We start from the raw sequence: 21,384 nt of genomic DNA on the forward strand, positions 1-21,384 counted from the left end.
ATGGTTTCTTCCCTCGACGCCCCCGCTGATCCTAACATATCTCTGTTTTTACCTGTTATAAGGCGGCGCCAGTAAAACTGGCTGCGGGGCCGAAGCTTCAGTTCAGTTCTGTAAACTTGTCATAACTGTTAAATGTCTGTATGTCAAACCTTGGACGAGCTGGCTTGAACCTTAAATTTCCCCTCGGATGAATAAAGTATGTTTGATTTGATTTGAACTTGGTGTGAATAGACAAAAACTTGGATATTTTACCTTTAAATTATTTGCTCTGGTTTACTTGCATGGGTCCTGGTGTGAACGGCCTTACCTCTGGAGTGTTCGTGCGGGAGGCCTGATTATACTCGCTGTCACTGGAGCTGCTCTCGGACTCGTCGGTGTCGGACTCTGAGCTGCTCTCTGATTCGCTGCTGCTCCCTGACGCACCGCTACAGGGAAGGCAAAAAGACAAAGACAGAGTGAGGGAAGAAATATCCACACTTCTGAATGAAGTCAAACCAAAACAGCCTCACTAGCTGCTGGGAAATAAGACCAAAGCGCCTCAGAAGGAGCAGATATGGACATCCAGAAGTGTCCTCAGTCCTCCATGACAGTAAATATTGTCCTCAAAATATTCAAACTCCTTAAAAATACAGAAAATCCAGCTCTGAGGCGCCACATGTCCTGTCAAAATGCATCACTTCCCGGCAGACCTCGCTCACGACCCCGTTGAACACAGGTTCTGTCTCCTGTCCACTAACACAAACAGAAAAAAACATGAAATACAGCACTTTGCCAGTTGTGTTTGGTTTATTAAACTTTAAGTGTGCACATCTGTACTACGCTTCAACCAGGACTCCATTGTTTGCGTTGTCAGGGCAACAGTGGCTGACCGATATGATTTGGCTCGTAACGGGTGGGGTTCAATTCACGTCGGAATTTGGGATTTTGGGAGGAATGAAATGGTGTAAATCTAAATGCAAATTCAGTTTATAAATGTACACTTACATTTTTTAAAATGTATTAAATATCAGTACAATATTATATTTATATAATTTAATTTAAGGATGTTTTAAAGGATGCATAAAAAGATATTTCCAAAAAGTTATTGTACCCCCTGGAATGCCTTGAAGTACCCCCGGGGGTGCGCGTACCACCATTTAAGGAACAGTCCTCTAACAGATGCCATGAAGCAAAAGGCTGTAAGTAATCGTGACCTGTCACACGGTAATAACTGGAAAGACAAAACTAATCAAATGGTCGATATTTTTAAAAAAATTTGTGAAAGAACCAAACAAAGATTGCAGATAAAAAATGGACTTTGAAGGGTTAAACTGTCAAACTCCTGCTGCGGCAGTTCACCAAAGCTCTACATGAATTTTACATTTAGATATTTCTGCCATTTAAAAATAAAAACCATCATGGACTTAAAACCATGTGTCCACACACACCACCACCATGTCGCAGGTTTTCAGCCCAAAGCGCTTTGCTGCAAAATGCTGCCATGCTCACACATGGCTACTGCTAGCTGCTGATCCAGGATGTCGCTGCCTTCCTCTGTGACGCTCTCATGGTGATTCCCAAGAAGGAAACCTAAATTACACATCAGAGTGGTAACAAACTGACTTTGGCTTTCAGGAGTTTTAGAAAGGCACCACTTGGCTCCCAGCTGGCTCGTTCACAAGCTCCGGACCATTACCCGACTTGCAGGTTCCCCATCGTGTATGGAGAAAAAATGAGACTAAACTGGAACATTTCTGAAGAAGTCGAGACGTGGAACGTGAGTTTGTCTTCCGCTAGATGTGGTGCTGCGCAGACTCATGACAAAACTCACAAAGACACATTTTTTGTGGCTGGTTTTGCTCATGGTAACATCTGAAGACCGTGTTGACGTGTAAATAAGGTTAACATGTTGGTTTATGTGAAAGATCTGACTTTAAAAAAGCCCTAGTTGTATTTTCCTCATGTAAACATCACGCTCATGAACACCAATTATAGTTTTTTAAATCAAATTTGACTCAATTCAATAAAAAAATCATCTTAAAATCCACCAGTTTTCCTGCTTGGTAACCTCCGCATCATTGCTGACGGCTTAAAGCGGCTCTATGATGCTATGTCTAGTTTCCTACAGTGTCATAGTGATGAATCCTCATCAGACATATGAGCGGTGCTAATTCTTATCACCTAAACACGTTTGACTTTTCCAGCGCTCTATGTTCGGTTTCCATGGCGACAGAAACTATTGGTTTTCAAGAGTTTTTTCTACTTTGAAATTTTAGTGACATCCCGGCGGAGGGACTCAGTGATTGGTCATCTTCTCTAGGCTGTGCACGCCCACGAGAAGAAAGCCACGCCTACCTCCACTGCTCAGTACAACTACTCGTAGCAGTTGACCAATCAGACGCAGCCTGCAGGACATGGGGCGGAGCTTTCTCTGTTGGCGTGTTTCTGGCCGAGGCTGATCTGAGAGGATCAATACAACATGAATGAAGGGGTTTGTGAAAAATGATTGATTATTTCTGGCCCTTCTGGACTTCTGGAGATGTGTGTCCTGTGTTCCTTTCATCGCCGTGGAAACTTCTGCTTTTGTAGAAAGCAGAAAGGAGGTGTGTGTTGAGTTTATTGTACGTTTTAACAGAAAACAACGTTCTCTTTAAGGCCAGCAGTCAGGTAAGCCGTCTGTAAAGAGAAATCAAATGATACCCATTAAAAGAACACGTGATGTAGCGGATGCAGACATGCAGACGGCTTCTGACGCTCCCAGTGTGAACTGGTTTGATGTGGAGGTCGGTGCAGCAGGATCCGGTGGAAACTGGGGGATTATGTATCATACCACGCCGTAGAGATGTACTCTTCCAAACCTTCAGCCTGATGGATGCTGATTGGAAAGAAATGTGACTGGCGTGCGCGCTAACGAACATATTTTCTTCACTGCTGCTGAACGAAACCCCGCAGTCTCTCCTGACTCATCCAGACAGTTCGTCTCAATCAGTGTCAGGTTTATTTACAGAAACTGCTGGCTCATGACTTCCTCTCTTCTTCCTACTCGGCTTGCTGGCTTTGGAGTTTGATGCTTGTTTGGCATTCCTGTCAGGAGGAGAGGAGGGCTGGACAACGATAACGATACATGTATGGTTTATATACCAGCTGGTGGCATGGACTCACGGAGGGGAGTTTGGTTTGAGTCGGCGTTGGGTTAAGAAATAAAGCCGGACAGACGTACAAGAGACACAGCTGTTAGACAGCAGAAAGGATTTAGGTGAAGAACGCTGTAATGGTCGTTCTGAACGAGCCAATCAAGCTGTTTCGGTGTCAGGATGCTGAGTAAATGTGATTAAACGTCATGCTTTGTAAGTAAAAGATGAGCAGCAGGCGACATCCAGGTCAGTTCAGGCGGCTGTAGCTCAGGAGGAAGAGCAGTTGTCCTAGGGCAAGACACTGAACCCCAAGCTGCCCCCCGATGTGCCTATCGGGGTATGAGTGTCAATGGGTGAATGTGACAAGTAGTGTAAAGCTCTTTGAGTGGTCTGCATGACTAGAAAAGTGCTGTAGAAGTACAAGTCCATTTACCATTTAACCATTCAGGCAAGAGATGCTCAAAATGCAGAGTAAGAAAAATAGACTGATAACATCCAGCAAAGGTGAGAACACCCTGAAGCTGGTAGATATTTATACAGGTATTGGATTATTCCTAGATTATTGGTTTTTCTTGTTGTATTTTAATGTATTTCATTTAAATTTTTATGTAACTTTTGCAGTAAGGTGGCCCCAAGTGTCACTAAACAAGCCAGAGATAATTTATTATTAGTAAAAAAATTAAATATTAAATATTAAATATTAATTATACATGTATATATATATATATATATATATATATATATATATATATATATATATATATATATATATATACATACATATGTAAATTATATATATTTATATAAAATATAAATAATAATAAAAAATAAATAAAATTATATTGACAATAAATTATATTTATGATTATAATTATTATTATAATTATTATTATTATTATTAATAATAATAATAATAATAATAATAATAAATATAAAATATTTATTTTATAATAAATATTAATTGTAAATGTTATTTTATATATGTATATATTCATTTATTATTATTATTATTATTATTATGTAGTTTACCACAAAGAGAAGAAGTGAAGTTTTAGATTTTAACAGCATCTACCTGCATGGCAACGTTAGTAAATTTGCTGTTTGCAGTGACTGTAAAGGGCCGTATATCAGTCTTGGTCAATATTAGTATCAGAAATCAAAAGTTGGACAAAATGGGTATACTGGGTATGAAAATTTTGCTTTGTTACAATTCTTAAGATGACATTCACAAATTTGATTATAAATGTTACTGATTAAAGCTGTTTATTTCCATGTGAAATATAGTTTGAAAGACCTGACGGGTAGACGTATCGCCTGCAAAGCCACCATCCCTACACGTCATACGTCGTCGTAAAGGCAACTCGTCTGGCTTTCCAATGATACACAAAACAACACCAACTAAGATTATTGAAGGAAGAATTAAACCACCAACACAAATAGCATAATTTTATGCTGTTTACAGACATGTTTTGGTAAATAGATCCTGGAAGAAATAGAATGAAGACGACAAAAGACGACTACAACATCTCCTCATGGAGGGTTTTACTCCAAACGAAGCATGTGATCGACACTAATAAGAAAATCTGTTAATAAAGGGATAAAAGCCACGTTCAGAGCCTTTTTCGACTGTTTCATCCTCCGACTGGCCTCGTGTTCATCCATCCCTCCGCCGTGCTTCAAATGGCCTCCTGGAGGCAACGCGCTCGCTCGACCTAACTTAAGAATACACACCAACACGCGCGCACACACAGAAATTGCAATTATGTGTAGCTCTCTTTGTGTGAGCGTGCACGTAATTTCAGTTCAAGGCTGCCATCACAGCAGGCACCAATCTGTGTGAGCAGTCAAGCAGCAAATCCATCAACTGTTCCTCAGGCAACACACACACACACACACACACACACACACGGTGGGAGATACAGTGAATGCCATACTGGTCTTCTTCTATCATTACTCATCTATTCTCAGTCTTTTCTTTGCTCTGTCTTTCATTTCCAATTAAATTTTCTCCTCAAACTGCTCCATTAGCAGCCCAGCTAAAACAATAACAGCAAAGTATTAAATTAAACCCTTTTGTACAATACTCTGTGTGTGTGTGTGTGTGTGTGTGTGTGTAGATCCTGCTTCATGTAACTCATGTAAGTTTTGTGTTTGAAAGACCCAACAAGAGCTTTAGCAGCTGTTCAGAAATATTGCGAAGGAGTAAAGTTACGTTCACAGAGTCGATGTGACGTCCCTAAATGACGCGGTTTCACCAGGTTAGCCTAAAACTAATCGACTGCTAGCTACGTCTGGATGGATCAATCCAAACAGCAATAGTATTGATACAAAGCCTAGTATCGGTCATGTTTTATACCAGCATTATTATATCTACATTTTTCTTGTCAAGGATTTTGGGAGCAAAAAACCAGAGACTGTAAATAAAAAGATGGGCGGAGCCTCGGTAACGTCACCTGTAGGTTTCCGGGAGCTGAAGTGAAGCTGAGTGGACGATTCCCACTTGGCAGCGTCACGCATGTTGTCGCTCCGTGAAATTACAACAATGGGAAAAAAGGTGGAGCTGAGAGGGCGTGATTGACGCAAATCAAATTCTCTGTAGCTAAGAGCTAACCCAGAGCTAGCAGGAGCTAACCAGCTAACAGAGGTAGGCAGGCTAAAGCTAAGCCATGATGTTAGCCGCCTGAAACTCGCGGTTGTTCTACGTTTTTCTAGCTGCTGGATATAAAAAGTGAGGTCCTGCCTCAAGTAGAGGAGTTTAAATATCTCAGGGTCTTGTTCACGAGTGAGGGAAGGATGGAGCGCGAGATGGACAGACGGATCGGTGCGGCGTCTGCAGTAATGCGGACTCTGCGCCGGTCTGTCATGGTGAAGAAGGAGCTGAGCCAGAAGGCGAAGCTCTCCATTTACCAGTCGATCTACGTTCCTACCCTCACCTATGGTCATGAGCTGTGGGTCGTGACCGAAAGAACCAGATCTCGTATACAGGCGGCTGAAATGGGTTTCCTCCGCAGGGTGGCCGGGCTCTCCCTTAGAGATAGGGTGAGGAGCTCGGCCATCCGGGAGGAGATCAGAGTAGAGCCGCTGCTCCTTCGCATCGAGAGGAACCAGTTGAGGTGGCTCGGGCATCTGGTCAGGATGCCTCCTGGACCTCCCTGGTGAGGTGTTCCAGGCACGTCCCTCTGGGAGGAGACCCCGGGGAAGACCCAGGACACGCTGGAGGGATTATATCTCTCGGCTGGCCTGGGAACGCCTCGGGATCCCCCCCGCAGAGTTGGCAAATGTGGCTGGGGAGAGGGAAGTCTGGGCTTCCCTGCTTAGGCTGCTGCCCCCGCGACCCGACCCCGGATGGACGGATTTCAAACCGCATGCGGTAAAAGTCTCGGTGTAAACGTGGCCTCCATTCTTTGGAGTAACTCTACGAAGTTCGATGAATACGACCTCTCATTCGCTGTGAATAAAAGTCTCGCTTCGAGTCTGGAAGATGGATTCTGTCATGAACTCTTTCCAGTCACTACAACGATATAACAGAACAAATATCTTGCAGGACACGTGCAACAGGAGTTTGCTACATAACGAAGTCGAACTAATGAGGTTTTCCACCTTTGCAGTATTTGGGATTGTCTATAATTCATCACTTTTCTTCATTTTTGAGGCATGTTTTGATCTAAAGCACCTGGTTGTTTGATGAGCGTCCGCATCCCACCGTTACTCTGGGAATCTCTCTCTCTAGTGGACTAACCCACATTATCAATAAGACGTTTGGCAGGAAATCAAGGAGAGAATAAACATCGGCGGAGTGTTTTCTCTTCTTATTAGTGAAGGATAAGAGAAGATTTCTGGCAGAGACTTAACATGAATGACTCGTCTGCCTCCTGAAGCAGCTTTTTTTCATTCGTGGCCTTTTTGTTGGGCGTTTATAAGATGAAAAGTGTGTTTTATGCAACAAAACGCTCCATTAGACATACGAGTGAAAAGAACCTTTAAAGCCCTTCACATGGAGCTTCATTCCAGCCACTTTCCGACAGATAAACCCAGCTGAAGGATGAGAGGAGATTATATTTTCCACGCTGATACGTTTGTCTTTTTGTTTAAAGAACACAAAACAAAGTTAAAGAAAAGCGTCTCTTCGTCTCAGCTGGACTTTCAGCCGAGTGCTCTTCAGTCTGTTTCTTTCTGGAAACATAAACAGTCTGCTGGAGGAACAAGATAAAAGGACAGATCGCTGTATTTGTGTGGAAGCATTACGGTACATCTGGCTGGCTCGCTTTCCTCCGCCTTTCCTGGTAAATCAGCCATCAGCCGTCAAAAATTATTTATTGCTGAAGTTGGTGCCAAATGAAAGTGCAACGCCAGCTGGCGCCGACTGACAGAGCAGCTTTGAACAGGACATTTCGGGTCCATTTCTACGCCGTTCAGCTGAAGTTAAGACGTATAAACTTCACCCAAGACTGAGTTCGTGCATCTGGATGGATGATTTGATCGACGCTGAGAGTTTTTGTAGTTGGTTAGTTACTGGAAAACATATGTTGTTTATTTGTGAGTGATGCACCGCAGAGATCTTTATCTGAAGCGTCGTCTGTCTAATGTCTCTTTTCTATTAGTATCGGCTCGTCTCAACTTAACTCGCCTCAGCTTGTCTGTTTGCTCCGGTTTCCTTCCCATTACAGTTTAGTACCAGGTCTAAAATGGGCGGGGTTAAAATTAAAGCCAAGTTGTGTTTGATAAATGATTACTGTATTGATTTTGGAGCCATCGATTGACCACATGATCAATATACTGATGACTGTTTCACCGCTAGTCTGACCTGCGAGAGCGCAGTGGAGGAGACGTATCACAGCTCATATGAAGGGTGCAGGTTGGGTTTTTCACCCAGATATGAGAAGAAAAGGGGATTTTTTAATAACAATTCCTGTTTTACGACATAAAAATGTGTTTTTCAGCTTGTAGAGAGACTTAAAACCTCGTTGCTAGTGCCGACCAGCCAGCTTCTGGTCCTCTGTGTGCGTCCATGTTGCATAACTCTGATAAAACTGAGATCCTCGGGCTCCAGCAGCAGCTTTGCTGTCGTCCTATTTATCCGTACGATAAAATCACAAGCACAGCGGGGGAAATGAAAGTCTGACAACAGCCTCGACAAAACGATGCGCTGTCCGGCGGGCTTCGGGAGACGTTCTTTAGGCAGAGAAAAACGTCTTTTTTCATCCCAGCAGAGCGAAACCTGACGACATCTGCTCTGTCGACTCATTTCATGGCTCCAGTTTGATCAAATGCTTTTAATGAAGCAAATTTCTGAAATGTCTATATTGGACATTTTCTCGCCTCAGAGTCAGATTTGTCCTTCAAGACTTTATGCACTGAGATCACTTCATAATGACAAAAGATGGAAACCAGCTGTTTCTACGCTTCCACCAGCTCTTCTTCATGTCGTCTCTGCGGGAAAAATAAAAAGTTTCTTTAAATCATCTCATGATGGATGAAAGTCTCCCACAGTCCTGCTTCAGAGGCAGAAACCTTCCAGACAACATCCAGCGGTGTTGCATCTTTTCTGGTCGCTTTCTACTGGTTTTCTACTGGTTTATGCTAATTTTACGAGTGTTTCAGGTTGCTGAGTGTCTCTTTCAGGCTGTTTTGTGCATCTTTGATGTGATGATCTGTGGCTTTCTGACGTTCTGGTCCTGCAGGTTTCCTTCTTGTTTCGATGGTTTTTATAAAGCTGTTATGCCTCTTTTCCATCAGTACCAGCTTGTCTCAACTTAACTCGCCTCGACTCGTCTCAGCTTGGTCCGGTTTCTTTTCCACTACAGTTTAGTACTGTACAATAACGAGCACTTTGGGTTTCTCATTGACATTTAAATTATTAAAAAAAGAAATAAAACTGCATTCTGGTGGTTTTTCCTGCATTATATTTTAGGTTTTCACTGCATTCTTTAGGGAAATATTAGTAAACTTGTGGACATAAGCTGCAAATTCACATGTCTAATGTAAAAAAAACAAAACAAGAAAACCCTGTAAAAAGCCCTGTAAATGTCATAATACTATAATAATAAAAATGTTTACTGTTTTAAAAATTAATTTTAATTTAGTTAAAAATAGAGTTAATAATTTAAAAAAAAAAGTAAATAACAATAAGATTAAACATATACATAAACTGCAAATTCACATAGTTAAGTTAAAGTAACATGAAAAACCGTAATTGTGTTTTATTTGCTATTTATTTGTTTTTATTGTTTTCATTTCACATTTTTAGAACTGCTTATTGAATATAAACAGTTTTAGACACATGATCAATTGCTTTATTGTGTTATTTATCTCTTAACTGTTTTACTCTCTTATTTTATCAATACTTTGTTTCAACTGGTTGTTTTCAAGAGTTTTATAAATAAAGTTGAGTATTTTCAAAATAAAATGTTATTTCATTTAAACTAAAACAAAAATATTTTTATAATAACAGCTGAACACCTAAATTAAAGTTTGATACAGTTATTTTACTGTGTATTTGTACTGTTATGTAGTAAAACAGTGAGATATAGAGTGTTTGGTCTGAGACTGAACACATGAATTTAGAATAAAGGACTGAAGTGGTCCAGATGAACCACTGTGGTCTCTTCAACAAGGCCTGAAACTGTAAATATAGTACCGGTACACGCTACAGTCATGTTAAAAAGTCAAAGTAGAATGCTGTAGCAGTAGTAGTAGTAGCAGTAGTAGCAGTAGTAGTAGTAGTAGTAGTAGTAGTAGTAGTAGCAGTAGTAGTAGTAGTAGCAGTAGTAGTAGTAGTAGCAAAGATAATGTGAGGCAATAAAGGTACATAAATGCTAACATTTTACAGGCTGCCTCCCATCCCAGCCAGAGGAAGCTCTTCTGGCCGTGAGCCTACGACATCCGATCGGTAATCCATCGCGTTAGGCATCGAGGAACATTTTCTCCTGTTTGATTGAGACTTTGCAGTTTCAGCTGGACTTAAGTGAACGTCTCGTCTTCCACCTGCTTGTATTGATCGTGTCATGAAGGCTCTTCTGTCCTTCCCCGACGCCTCCATCACACGTCTGTTCGTCATGCTGAGAGTTGGCTTAAAGGGACGTTGGCGAGTCTTTTATTTGATCAATATTTATGGTGATACTAAAGGCAAGCCGTTAAAAACAATTAATTTGAACAGAAATGTTCTCAAGGCTGATCTAGTGGCTTTTAGACTAAATATAATTTATAAATTTACAGCTTGGCTATCGTTCCCAAGGCCGGTGCAGAAATCTGCAGCTGTTCTTATTCTTTATATTTTCTTCCAAGCTGCCAGATTCTCTTGTAATCTTTTAAGGCACAATAGCTCAGACTTTTTGAAGATCTTTTAAACTTTTTCTTTCATCTTTCACTGGTTTTTCTCTGATTTTCAGTCAAAACCTTGTGCCTGATATTTTCAGAAGTTTTTCTTTTCTTTCTTGTTAAGCCACTAACAGACCTATGAATCATCTGAGCTTAAAAAAGCTTCCTAACTCAGGGTGTGAAGCTTTTTTTTTGATGAAATGTCATGACACATGACAGGCACCTTAACAAAGAACAAGTTTTTGTTGCAGGGAACTATAATTTGTTCTTGTTCTTTTGTTTAGTTTAAAAAAAATACCGAAGATAACTTGATAGATGGAAAATTCTGCTTTTACGCTAACAAGGTGATTCTCAAAAGGCTATTAGCTGAAAACAGGAAGTGTCTCAGCGTGGTGGCAGCAGAAGGAAACTGGACAAACAAGTCTGACCGTGTCTGAAATAAGAAAAAACTAAACCCATAAAAAAAATGTCTGGCAGGACCTCAGAGATGTATCTGAACCATAGATCGTATATGAAAGATGGACGGAGCCTCTGGCGGTTAAAAGTGAAGCCGATGCAGAAGTGCATAAAACTGCAGTTCCCCCTTCATCCACTAGGGGCTGCAAAACAGAGCAAATCCCCATAGAATCCCATGTTAAAAAGACCAACTTCACAGCAGAAATAAACATGTTTACAGCAGGAATAAACATGTTTACAGCAGAAATAAACATGTTTACAGCAGGAATAAACATGTTTACAGCAGAAATAAACATGTTTACAGCAGGAATAAACATGTTTACAGCAGGAATAACATGTTTACAGCAGGAATAAACATATTTACAGCAGAAATAAACATGTTTACAACAGAAATAAACATGTTTACAGCAGGAATAAACATGTTTACAGCAGAAATAAACATGTTTACAACAGAAATAAACATGTTTACAGCAGGAATAAACATATTTACAGCAGAAATAAACATGTTTACAGCAGGAATAAACATGTTTACAGCAGAAATAAACATGTTTACAGCCTGGTTCAAAAATCCATTTTAGATTTAATAGGTCAGGTTTACCTTCATGACAAGTGTAGGGGGATTGAAGTTTTTTCTAACTCGCCCGTTTAAAAGTAATTTAATCTTGAAGTTCGGTATAATTAGGGGCGTGTCCTTTTGATTGACAGGTACCCGATCTCCCGCTTCAAGTCAGAAGAACATAGAACAACTGCGGTTTTTAGCCGGTTAACAACGTGATTTAGCTTTAGCCCGCTTACCTCCGTTAGCTGGTTAGCTCCTGTTATCGCCAGGTTAGCTTGGTTAGCTTTTAGCTACAGAAAGCTCGGAGTTCGCTCGATGTCATCATCCACCATGACGCTCACAGCCCCCCTCTCAGCTCCACCTCTTTGCCCATATTTGTATTTTCCGGGTGAGACGACACACATGCCCCTGCCAAGATGGTGATGGTAGGAACCGCCCACCGAGCTTCAATTCAGCTCTTCAGAAACCTACGGGTGACGTCACGGAGGCTCCGCCCATCTTTTATTATACAGTCTATGATCTGAACCTACAACTGATCCGTTAAATTAGTGGAAACAGTCCTGATGGGGGGACGGTTACTAGAACCCGAAGCTCAAAATTATTGAAGCAGCATTAGATCATCTGGACGGAGAACGGAACAAAAAGCCAGAACCTCCAAAGAGCTTTGGAAAGTTCAAAAGCCTTTAAACCCGTACGCATCACATCTGATGCAGTTTCTGAGACCTTTTCATCACTTTAACCCTTTATGGGACAAGTGACTATTTTTGATCACTTCGTTTTCTTTTACATTCAGCATGAATTTATTTTTTTTGTTGTTGTTGTTAATGTAACAACAGAAGGGCGGTCTTGGTTCATACCAGACGGACAACTTTAGGTTAAAATCTCTAATTTCAAGGTATGTCATTGAGTGCCCTATAAAGGGTTAATGATAAAAACTCTGTACTCTTCTTCTTCCTCCTGCTGGACACCTTTTTGCACATGTCACCTTTTAACGTGTCATGTTAATTAATCATCAATACTCTGATGACTTCAGACTGAATATTCACATTCAAGCTTTTTAAAAACGTAAATGTTTCCACGTACTTCCATTAATGACTCAAGCTACAAACATATAAGCACAGAAATATAAATGATTTCACTCTGAAAGGCTGATTCCTGCAGAAATGACTTGTTACGTAGAGTAAAACTAGTTTTGTTGAACTGTTGATTAGTTTTCTCTGCATGATTCTCAGCTACAGCTTCTTCTTGTGCAGCTGTGTAGAAACACCTTCCTCCTCCTGCAGGACTTTCAGATGATCAACATCTGCTGAATCAAACCAGTTTCCAGTTTCCCTCAGGAATCCTCTGGCGTAACAGCACCTGGTCTGGTCTGGACCCTAACAGGAGTTAAACATCAGACAGATTCTCTACTTCTGCAGGAAACCTGATCAGACATGACGCCAAAGCAAAGCAGAAGCAGAGGAGCAGCAAACGACAGCTTCTACTGCAGAAACAACGGTGACGTGAAGACGTGGAGGCCATCTGGACTCTGGTCGTCTGCCTCGTCTTGGCAGAGCTTCCTGCTGCACAGCTGGCTTTGCAGTCTCTCCGTCCAATCACACGTGTGGATGTACTTGTTCATGAGCATGCCCGTGTGTGTGTGTGTGTGTTTACCTTCGTACAGGAATATTTCCATTCCAGTGTTTATTTACACTGATGACTTTGTCACAGATGGATCATAAGACATCACTTCCCAACATGGAAAAAAAAACTTTTAAAAACAGGTTTTCACCTTTTCATACAGATGGAAGCTGCGTGTGTGTGTGTGTGTGTGTGTGTGTGTGTGTGTGTGTGTGTGTGTGTGTGTTTGCCCGGGGCAGCACTGTGGGGAAGGCTATAATAGGTTTCCAGTCTGACGTATGCAGCATAATCCAGCAACAGGGTCAAGCGACGGTGTTTTTCTGAAGGTGTTTCACGTTTCAGCGCCTGTCACACAACAACACACACAGCCGGCTGACGAGCTTCGTCCACACGGCGATACCTGCCTGTTCCTGAGCTAAACATGCAGCCATTACGCATCATGAATGAGAGCGGCCTGGAGGCCTGAAGGCAGAGGCGCCATATGGGGAGAAGTTAGGAAGATTCTAAGGACCCCACGACTTGATCCCAAAAAGATTTACAAACTATATAAGAAAATCATTAAACCTTCATTAAAAATAATAAATACTTTTTTCAAAGGTTGTAATTAAATATAGCAGTAATATAAACTGATAAACCATTTATATTAAAGTAACCCAGTTAGATATTTGCACTGTGATTTAACCCTTTATAGGGCACTCAATGAAATACCTTTAAATTAGAAATTATAACCTAAAATTGTCCTTCTGGTATGAACCAAGACTCTGTTGTTACATTAACAAAAAAAAAAATTGTTTCATGCTGAATATGAAAGAAAACAAAGTGATCATGACCGTCCCATTAAGGGTTAAACACAGCCCTAGATGTTTTATTATTCCCATGAAAAGCTTTTTTTTTTTTAATCAGCTAGAAGCAAAAGCAAAAATCTAAAATGTGTGATCAAGTGGTGGGGTCCATGCCGTTGTCTTTCATAGGGCCCACATGTCCTGGCGGCGCCCCTGCCTGAAGGTAATCTGATTACAGACGTTTTCGCTGATTTAAATGTGTGAAGGAGGATTTTGCATCGTCCTGTAAGCTCAGTGTTAACAGGTGAGGATGAATCTCTCATCTCAACGCTGTAAGCTGAAGGAAAGGTGCATCATACGTTACACGATATACTGAAGATTATTCAGCTGGACAGAAAAACAGGTGAAAATGCTCTGAACTTGTTTGGTGTTGCTCTCATCGAACAGGTAAAACGTGTGTGGACTTCTGCTACAACCTGCTGGCTGTGATATTAATGACCAGATCCTGTCAGGAGAGCGATCCACTGACTGACAGCTGCAATATCCAACACTAGCTAGCTGTTAGCATGAAGCTAATGTTAGCTAACGTTAGCTAATGTTAGCTTCATGCTCTGTTCACCCGCTCTGAGACGAGGACGTTACGTTTACTGAGTTTAAAAAACACAACGAGTCCACAGACTGAGGACTGGAGCTCAACAGATGAACCCAACTATCAACAGAATCAATACCAAGACTAATATCAGTATCGTTCTATTCCACTTTGATGACATTAATATTTTTGTAGCAGTGAAAAAAAATTAGAATAATAATAAATTTAAAGAAAATAATTAACTGAAAAAAAGATACATGAAAATGGTAATATTTGTAGAAATGTCGTGATATATACCAACATAAGCATTCTGCAGTATTATATTATACATATGTATATTATTATTATATATAATAATAATAATATATAAATATCATTATATGATTTTTTCATATATATTTTTTATATTTTTATATTTTATTTTTATATTTATTATATTTCACATATATATATATATATATATATATATATATATATATATATATATATATATATATATATATATATATATATATATATATATAAATACTGTAATACATGTCCAGCAGGATTTATGTTTCTGAAAACTGCTGTTGTACAACATAATGCAGGTTTCCACACATAATTCAGTTTTTTGTACTGGAACTGCATTAAATCATTTTATCAACATTCAATTCAATAAAAATAGTAGGAAAAAAAAAAAAGTAAAAGCAGCAAAATCTTTAAATTCAATGCAATTAAATTCAGCTTTATTTGTATAGCACCACTTCACAACAATGTCGTCACACGGAACTTAACATACAGATCATTCTGTCAAAGAACATTAAAAGTTGCAGCTGAAGAATTTAAAGCTTCACCAACAACACATTTAAAGACACATCTTTAACAAGTTATTATCTTTGCTATTAATAATCAATATCACAATAAAAGGTCATTGAACGGCGGTTGGAGCGCCCCTGTGAAATTTGTCTTGGGGCCACTGGAGAATGGCTTCTGATTATCTCTCATTGATCGTCCCGGATCTCGTTCCCATATTTATTTGTTTTTTTGTTTCTATTGGACAGACGGAAATAATCAATTGCATTACCGATACGGGAAATAATCCGTCTCTGATCGAGGTTTACCATAAGAAGAGTGTCTGCTGGGGGACATTTAGAACCACTAACTAACCTTCCTTTATCACTTCTCTTTTACAGATAAACACACCAAACCTCTGATGTTTACGGCCAGCATCTACGTCTACTTTCTACACACAAATTATAACTGAGTTTTGCTCATTTCGGGTCTGAAATACTGAAGATAGTCCTGGTCAACATATGGAATAATAGTCCGTTACTATGAGTGGATCGATTCTACTTAATCATCAGCGACAGCTTTGCATGTGCGCAGCTTTTTCCTCCAGATATAAATAATTATGCTGCTTGGAAATGCTTCCAGAGGTTAATCAAACTCATGAGCTGTGCAGGCTGAACATATACCTACATACACAAATATTGTTTATCTCGAATAATCTTTTTCTTTCTAACGCTACTGACACCTAGATTCAATAAACTTTTATCCAGGTTTTATCGATTTATGTCACGGCACATGTGGATTTGATTTAAACTGTGCAGCTGTGATAGGTGATGCATCTGTGACGTCTTCATCAAGGTGCCTTTTCCAGACGAGGCGAAGTGGGATCAATCCTCCTAAAAACGTCCCTGCAACTCTTTAACAAATCATTTGTTCTTTAAGTAAAGTATTGATAAGCAGTCACAGTGATGTTATGCCTTAAGTTTGATGGAGGATCAAAGCTAAAAATGATCTGCCAGCAAAGGAGCAACTTTCACCATCACAAGCAACTTCACGTCACAGGGAACATTAAATAAAATTATTGTTGCAGCTTGTTTCTTTTGCTTGAGAGAGTTCTGCAATATTTTCTCATCTGAAAGACGTCCGTGTTGCTCTGTATCCCTGCATGGTTTGAAGAATTATCCTTTCCCTGCTTTCTCATCCATCCATCCATCCATCTTCTGCCGCTTATACGGGATCGGGTTGCGGGGGCAGCAGCCTAAGCAGGGAAGCCCAGACTTCCCTCTCCCCAGACACATTTGCCAACTCTGCGGGGGGGATCCCGAGGTGTTCCCAGGCCAGCCGAGAGATATAATCCCTCCAGCGTGTCCTGGGTCTTCCCCGGGGTCTCCTCCCAGAGGGACGTGCCTGGAACACCTCACCAGGGAGGTCCAGGAGGCATCCTGACCAGATGCCCGAGCCACCTCAACTGGTTCCTCTCGATGCGGAGGAGCAGCGGCTCTACTCTGTTCTCCTCCCGGATGACCGAGCTCCTCACCCTTTCTCTAAGGGAGAGCCCGGCCACCCTGCGGAGGAAACTCATTTCAGCCGCCTGTATACGAGATCTCGTTCTTTCTGTCACGACCCACAGCTCATGACCATAGGTGAGGGTAGGAACGTAGATCGACTGGTAAATGGAAAGCTCCGCCTTCTGGCTCAGCTCCTTCTTCACCACGACAGACCGGCGCAGAGTCCGCATCACTGCAGACGCCGCACCGATCCGTCTGTCAATCTCGCGCTCCATCCTTCCCTCTCTATAGCTAGCTTAAACGGCTGGATCACGACACACCTGACCCCTTTGGCCCTCAAGCGGGTGGTGAGTCCACATGGGACGGGGGCCCATCTAACACTTCCAGGCTGAGCCAGACTGGGAACCATTGGGAAAAACGTGGCCACCAGCTGCTTGCCTCCAGGCCCCACTCCTAGGTCTGGCCCCAGATGGGGGCCATGGGGACCTACAATCTGCATCTAAGCAAGGGAAACTTTGCTCCAATGTTCATATTTATCATAGGAGTCTTAAGGTCACGCTTGGTCTGGTTCTCCCTGTAGGGATCTGTTTGCCATTGGTGACCCCACCAGAGGCATAAACCCCCCAACAACCTGGCTCCTAGGACCCCGAGGATGTGCAAACCCCTCCGCCGTGGTCAGGCAGCAGCTCAGGGAGGGAAATGCACTTATTTCTCACTCGTGACGACTCATCAGTTGGGTTTTATCCTGTAGACTCACATCGGATAACTTTGGTGTGGGAAAGAGAGAAACTGACATAAAGACACTTCTTTGGCTTTTTATTTCTTTTCTTTCTGTAAAACAATTTGAGCTGCAAAATATATGGATAAAGTTTGATTTATTGATCGCTTATGTGTCACACAGGCTCTGTACAGAGAAAACCCGTCTATCAGCATAACCCGGAACAGACTGGACGGCCTCTGTCTGCTGCGTTCGCATCTCAACATGAACATTTTACTTTATTTTTCTTTATTGGTCCATTAATGTCTTCGTGTCTCGACTGTTTTGCATCATTGCTTACGTTAGTTATGAAAAAAAGCCCTGAAAATCAAAGACATGTCTGCTTCTTCTGCCGGTGTTCTTAGTATTACAATAATTAGAACAAAAAGTCAATTCCACATGACTGCAGGCAGTTTTCCTCTGCAGCGTCCAAGATGCACATGTGGTATAGCGGACACAGAGGACTCAGCACACCGGCTCTGAAACAATAATTAGAATGTAATGCAGCCTAAAACAGACTGTAAGGCAAGACGGGGGGGGGGGGGGGGGGGGGGGGGGGTAAGAATGTGCCTGTGTGCTAGCAGCTAACAGCTATGTGGACGAGCCTGTAGACTGTCAAAGTAAAGATTTAAAACAGAATGTGTGTGTGTGTGTGTGTGTGTGTGGATGGTGTGAGAGGTGTGTGTTGGTCTCCATGGGGAATATAGCCAGTGGATCGCTTGCAGCATCTCTAGTCCCGATGTCCCTGCAGTATGTGTGTGTGGTGCGAAGACTGGGCTGCAGAGTGAATGGGCTCATTAGCGGTAGCAGAGTAACACATGGCCTAAGGCGCGCGCGCACACACACACACACACACACACACACACACACTCCAGACTTGCATACTAATGCCTTCAGATGATAAACACAGCGAGCCTCATTTATAAAAGATTCAGGCTTTACAAAACATTCCAAGGAAAAGATGAACTTATGAAAGATTGATGTTGGAGCTAAAATCAACTGTTTGCAAGAACGCTGTGATCTCCAGAGTTCAGAGTCGTTAAAAACGCTTCTTTACTAACAAGACAGGAGGTGACACGTTGTATTAACATGTAGCCAACCTGGCAGGACAAGATGAACCGAGACATGCTTGAATATGCAGAAATAACTAAATGAATAAATGAATAATCCATTTTGGATCCACTTGGTTCACATCTTTACTGGCAAGAGTTTGTGATTAGAATAAATAAATGAATATATATATATATATATATATATATATATATATATATATATATATATATATATATATATATATATTATATATAAAAAATATATATATATATATAATTTATTATTTTATTTTGCCAATTTGAAATAATTTTTAATGACCACTATATATTATGTATATTAGCGCAGATAGATAGATAGATAGATAGATAGATAGATAGATAGATAGATAGATAGATAGATAGATAGATAGATAGATAGATAGACATAGAGATAGATAGATAGATAGATAGATAGATAGATAGATAGATAGATAGATAGATAGATAGATGGATGGATGGATGGATGGATGGATGGATGGATGGATGGATGGAAAAAGTAACAAGTTATGCTGATGACACACAGTTCTACATAAACATGGCATTATTTCTTTAATTGTTTCCTTGGAGTAAAGTTAATTTAACTGAAGTGAATTCAACAGTCTGATCCAAACACTGATCAGGTGTATCGATCAAATCAAAGATCAGTCATGTGTTCACCTGTCATCACAGGTGTTCCAGTAAATTAGAGCCACAATGTCTCTGAGGCCTTGATAGAAACTGTTAGCAATAACTTTTAGATATTACAAAAAACCCTAAAAACCTGACCGATGCTTCCAGCAGCATTCAGTAACCTCAGCCTGTCCATGTCTTGGATTTAACGTGATGGTAATATGGCCTCCCAGTGGAGGTCATGTGACTGGCTGCGGCTCACCCGGACGTCTCTGAGTTTACCACTGCTTTCACAAACAGCTGCATTAAAGAAGGAAAAAGAGCAGAGCACCATCCAGAGTTGACCGTTGCTTCCTCAACTGGATGTTTCATGGTAAATACCATTTATTTCCATCTTGCCTGTCTGCTGCACAAAGTCCCAGACCATGTTGACTTTACACACAACCGTGCAGAGGGAAGATGCTGCAGCTGTTAGACTATTCCAACATTTCTCTCCAACCAAACAACAAACAGCAACTTTAATGGAGCACAATAAACCACTAAAGACGCGAACATGAATAAGATGGAATGAGGCTATTAGTCTTACCTCAAGGCTGTGGATCTGGCTTTGCTCTTGTCGGACACCTGTCAGACACAGAAAGATGCATTTAGTGGAAGGACCTCCGGGGTGTTTCAGTGGAGCTTCGTACTTCTCAGGAACTCGTTTAAAGTTAAAATGAAAAGTTCACATTTACATTTTAACCAGTCCATGTCTTCATATTTTATGGTTAGAATGGGAGAAAGACACATCTATATGCACCACAGAGCTTAAAGCGGGGAGCGGTTTGGCAGCTTTGTGGTTCACCTCTGTTGAAGGCTGGGTTTTCCAGAACCGAGACCAGTGGCTCAAACTGGGGTCAGGACATTATTTCTGAGATAATTTCCAGATAATTGTGAAAAATATCTTTTAGCAGGGCTGGCTACATGAAACATGACTGCAGAGATAAGTCTGTCAAATTAGAAACTTAATTTTTTAACACCTTTATGCAAGTTAGTACAGGTATGAATCAGATTTAATTTCACCCAGAAGGTAATATTCCTGTAAATAATCAGCAGCGAGTCTTCTTCCACCTCTACTCACTGTTTTCTGCAGGACTGAGTCGCCATTGCCATGGAGCGTTCCTGCAATGCATCATGGGTAAACGTAGGTGCAACGCTGTTGGCAGTGACAGATGCAGGATCTCACGTATCTCCATGAGTTCACATTCAAGTTCTTTATTTGCAAATACATCTGGTTCAGTTCAACATGCTCAATGAACAACTTTTCCACTGGTCTGTGCAACACAGATTTACCTAAAAACCGTCCTCTGCACTGCGACTTTCCATTTTAACAGATTCCGTTGGGTTGAAATACAACTGGAAATTTGTAAAAGAAAAAATATAAAAAACAAGAAATCAGCAACAACTCTATCTGTCTTGTGAGGGAAAAAGCATAAATGCACAAAAATAAACACAAATAAATAAGAAATAAATCATTATCACCAAGCTCTCATGTCATGCACAGTAGTTGCTGAATAAATCGTTGCTACAACCTTGCATTTTGCATAGTTATAATAAAGTTTATTTATTTGCTCTGTATTATAACCCAACGGACTCCTTGCAGTGGTTTAACAGAGTGGCTGTTCTGAATGTGGGAATCCAGCAGCAGCAGCAGCAGCAGCAGCAGCAGCAGCAGCAGGTCTGAGGTGTAATTATTACACCAGCAGTCATGTTTCTAATCTCAACATGACCAAATCCAGACATGTGTTGGGTTTAATCCCAACAAATATTCACAATATTCATGTTAGACACGCACGTAAGTCGCTGTAGTCTGTTTATCTGGAATGTTTCTGTCCATTTGTCCACACACGGAAGCAATGAACGTCTATTTTACTACGGTAATAAAGAGCCAGAAACATTGACAGCAACAGAAAACAACGTGACTTGTAGTGTTCTCACATTTTAATTAGGATCAAAATATCTCACGATGACGACCTTTCCTCCAGTCAGCCCTAAAAACCTGGACGAGATCATCCGCCACCTGAAAAGCACCTCCTGCTGGCTGTTTCAGGAGGCAGAACGCAGATATTTTACAGATTGTAAACATTTCTCTGCTTTCAGAACAGGCGTCATCAGGCCACTACTGAACAGGACAAACTTCAACTCGTCACACACGAGTAGCTACCGGCCGCTC

The 21,384-nt window shown here is 41.0% G+C and overlaps 1 protein-coding gene across 1 annotated transcript in view; it reads right to left on the minus strand.

Moving 5' to 3' along the window:
• aff2 (AF4/FMR2 family, member 2) overlaps positions 1–21,384 on the minus strand; it is a gene marked incomplete at both ends in the record, with an annotated part of 265,149 nt that overhangs the window by 42,663 nt on the left and 201,102 nt on the right. The window contains 2 exons of the mRNA XM_079249843.1: positions 308–425; positions 19,759–19,796. Coding sequence (XP_079105969.1) covers positions 308–425; positions 19,759–19,796 — 156 coding nt within the window. The remainder of the gene's footprint in view (positions 1–307; positions 426–19,758; positions 19,797–21,384) is intronic.

Source organism: Telmatherina bonti (genome assembly GCF_933228915.1).
Source record: "Telmatherina bonti genome assembly, chromosome: 12".
NCBI lineage: Eukaryota > Metazoa > Chordata > Actinopteri > Atheriniformes > Telmatherinidae > Telmatherina > Telmatherina bonti.